The sequence below is a fragment of the Etheostoma cragini genome, chromosome 18 (genome assembly GCF_013103735.1).
Source record: "Etheostoma cragini isolate CJK2018 chromosome 18, CSU_Ecrag_1.0, whole genome shotgun sequence".
In the NCBI taxonomy this organism is placed as follows: domain Eukaryota; kingdom Metazoa; phylum Chordata; class Actinopteri; order Perciformes; family Percidae; genus Etheostoma; species Etheostoma cragini.
In genome coordinates, this window is record NC_048424.1 from 56139 (window position 1) to 60175 (window position 4037).

At 43.2% G+C, this 4037-nt stretch overlaps 1 protein-coding gene across 1 annotated transcript in view; it reads right to left on the bottom strand.

Moving 5' to 3' along the window:
- Window positions 1-80: 80 nt before the first annotated feature.
- pbk (PDZ binding kinase) overlaps window positions 81-4037 on the bottom strand; it is an 8375-nt gene continuing 4418 nt past the window's right edge. The window contains exons 3-5 of the mRNA XM_034900747.1: window positions 2844-3013; window positions 1823-1952; window positions 81-331 (exon numbers count right to left, since the gene is read on the bottom strand). Coding sequence (XP_034756638.1) covers window positions 81-331; window positions 1823-1952; window positions 2844-3013 — 551 coding nt within the window. The remainder of the gene's footprint in view (window positions 332-1822; window positions 1953-2843; window positions 3014-4037) is intronic.

The window sequence follows — 4037 nt, forward strand, 5'->3', positions numbered from 1 at the left end:
ATGTCGAATAGAGTCTAAATGATTGTCTTGATACTGTAACGCATTAAGACCTTTTTTCCGGTCCTGGACTCGGTCTTGGCTCAGACCACGGTTAGACCGCCACCACCACAACACGGAGGCCCCAGAGTCTCACCTTCATCGTCTTCCTCCTCCTCCTCATCGTCGTCCTCCTGGAGCATCTCCAGGTGAGGCATGGCGAGCGTCATCATCTCCCACAGAGTCAGACCGTAGGCGAAGACGTCCGCCTTGTCCGTGATCTGCCCCCCCTCCTCCAGGGTCTCCTTCGGTCTCCACGGCTCCGTGCCGATGTACTCCGCCTTCGGGTCGGACACTATGGACAGAAAGTGAAAAACATCATCAAACAAATGCAAATCGAATGTTTTTTTTTTTTTTAATAGAAATGAGTGTAATTAAATTGTTATCCAGTCAAATTTGCATGTTATAAACCCAGAGCTCATGTTCTACTGGGGCAGTTCACAAGGGCAACAACAAAGCAGGGATCCAGAAGTTTGCAATTAGCTTAAATTAACCTCAAACTCACTGGCAGAGGATGTGTCCTGTGTGTACAAATATATTTAAAGAATGAGAATGAAGACTTTATGTCTCCGAGACATAGACAGAGACAAAGACAGTCAGCCACATGGGTCTTCTGCCAATTCTGTCCTTTAATCCATGATTAATCCCACTTGTGCACGCAGTACTTTGTACTCACTAACCCATAAAACACAAATACCTACCATATCATTACACTGCTCTTCTACATTTGATGTATTTGTACTGATTTATACACCATGTAAATATATTCGGATGATTGTCTCACATCTTTCAATCTAAATCTACTATTTAAAGAGCTCATATTCTCATTTTCAGGTTCATAATTGTATTTTGAGGTTGTACCAGAATAGGTTTATGTGGTTTTATGCGTGTAGAAGCACCAGAGACACAAAATAACCCCAAATCCCTGAAAAATAGATTTTCTTTTCATAACATCAGAGCTTTAAGGCTCAAAACTAACAAAGTTATGTACAAACAAACAGCATTGTGGGGGCTCAAGAGGTTCGAGTCCAAGACAAGACCGAGTCCAGGACAGAAGAAGGTCTTATGCATGACAGTATCAAGACAATCATTTTGGGTTTCACTTTCCCTCCAATATTATTATCAACATAATAAAGAGACCTGGACTTGGTCCAGACCAGAAGCCCAAAAGCCGTATGTGGCAAGACCAGTGGCCAAGATAAATACAAGTCCAAATACTAGAGAGTCCGAGACAAGTCTGAGTCCAAATAGCAGCGAGTCCGAGACAAGTCTGAGTCCAAATATTAGTGAGTCCGAGACAAGTCAGAGTCCAAATACCAGCGAGTTTGAGACAAGTCTGAGTCCAAATACCAGCGAGTCCGAGACAAGTCTGAGTCCAAATATTAGTGAGTCCGAGACAAGTCAGAGTCCAAATACCAGCGAGTCTGAGACAAGTCCGAGTCCAAATAGCAGCGAGTCCGAGACAAGTCTGAGTCCAAATATTAGTGAGTCCGAGACAAGTCCGAGTCCAAATACCAGCGAGTCCGAGACAAGTCTGAGTCCAAATATTAGCGAGTCCGAGTCCAAATACCAGCGAGTCCGAGACAAGTGCAGGTCCAAATACTGGCGAGTCCGAGACAAGTTCAAGTCTAAATACCAGCGAGAGAGTCCAAATACCAGTGAGTCAGAGACAAGTGCGAGACCATAGAAAAACTGTTTCGAGTCCAGACTCGAGTCCAAGACCAGACTCGAGTCCTCCAGCCCTGCTCGGTTGACCTTGATCCTGCATGACGTGATCACTCCTTACCTTTCATGTTCTCGTCGAGCTGCAGAGACACGCCAACGTCGCAGATCTTGACGCTCTCAAAGTCGCCCTTAATGACCACGTTGCATGACTTCATGTCGCCGTGCAGCAGCTTCTTCTCGTTGTGGAGATACTGAAAGAGAAAAGAGGCTCAACAATGTCCGTCTGGGTTCATTTTGGTTTTTTTTGGTGAACAAGACACATTTATCAAATTAAAGTTGGCTGATGTTTAGATGAAACATCGACTCGGGAGAGAAGGAACCGCTGATGTGAGCCGGTTCGTCTGCAGCTTCCCATGAATATTTTATAAAGTCATATTTAATTTGCTCCACACTCCCCAGGTACCCCCCCCACACACACACACACACACACACACACACACACACACACACACACACACACACACACACACACACACACACACACACACACACACACACACACACACACACACACACACACACACACACACACACACACACACACACACACACACACGGTGGAAAGTAACCAAGTACATTTACTCAAGTACATTACTTTATGATTGATATATTCTGCTAATTTATACTTCTACTCCACTACATTACAGAGTAATATTGTCCTTTTTTATTTCAATAACTTAATACAAACTATAATCAACAAATAAATGATGTAATGTCATCGACACACAGGTGTGAAGTTAATCCAGGTATGATACATGTTAACCCTCGTTTGGTATTCTCGTCAAATTGACCCATTTCAAATTTTTACAAGAAGAAAAATGGTTCATGAATTATAACCTTATGATAAAAAACAACAAACGCCACTTCCATGTGTAATAGTGTGCTAGTAGAGACCGATGCATTCACTAAACATAGATGTTATCTCAGCTGTTTGGATTTGAGATAAAGACAATATTTGGCGACATATTATAAAGTAAAATCTTATTTAAGAATTGTTTTTAAAACCCCAAATAAGTCCCGGGTCAAAGGTCCCGAAGGTGGAGACAACTCGAGGGTCGATCCCAGGACCGTCCCTGGTTTACCTGAAGGCCACGAGCAACATGCAGCGCGACCTTCTCTATGTTGGCAGCGGGGAACGCGTCCAGGCCGTCCTCCTTCCTCTTCTCGATCAGGTCGTTGAGGGACTGCTCTCCTCCGTACTCCATCGCCAGACACTTGGATCCATCTTTGGCCGTGGCGAAGGCACGAAACCCTGCGATGTTGGCATCATAGAGACAGAATCAACAAAGCAGAGTATAACAGCACTAGAGAACACAGTAACTGTGATATATATATATATATATATAGAGATTATATTTAGATATATACGTGCGTGGTGGGAAATTAAAATGAGCCAACTGCTGTAATAAGCCATGAAAAAGTCTTTAAGTTCATGTCTTCATGTTGCCCTCATGTTGTTGTGGAATCAATCATGTTATTTTGGGGAATTAAAAAGAACATTGATATAGGACAACATGAGGACAACATGAGGACAACATGAAGGCAACATGAAGACAACATGAAGACAACATGAAGACAACATGAGGACAACATGAAGGCAACATGAAGACAACATGAAGACAACATGAGGACAACATGAGGACAACATGAGGACAACATGAAGGCAACATGAGGACAACATGAAGGCAACATGAGGGCAACATGAAGACAACATGAAGGCAACATGAGGACAACATGAGGACAACATGAGGGCAACATGAAGGCAACATGAGGACAACATGAAGGCAACATGAGGACAACACGAGGACAACATGAGGACAACATGAAGACAACATGAAGACAACATGAAGACAACATGAAGACAACATGAAGGCAACATGAGGACAACATGAAGACAACATGAAGACAACATGAGGACAACATGAGGACAACATGAAGACAACATGAGGACAACATGAGGACAACATGAGGACAACATGAGGACAAGATGAAGACAACATGAAGACAAGATGAAGACAAGATGAAGACAACATGAGGACAACATGAAGACAACATGAAGACAACATGAGGACAACATGAAGACAACATGAGGACAACATGAGGACAACATGGGGACAAGATGAAGACAAGATGAGGACAACATGAGGACAACATGAGGACAACATGAGGACAACACGAGGACAACACGAAGACAACACGAAGACAACATGAGGACAACATGAGGACAACATGAAGGCAACATGAGGACAACATGAGGACAACATGAAGACAACATG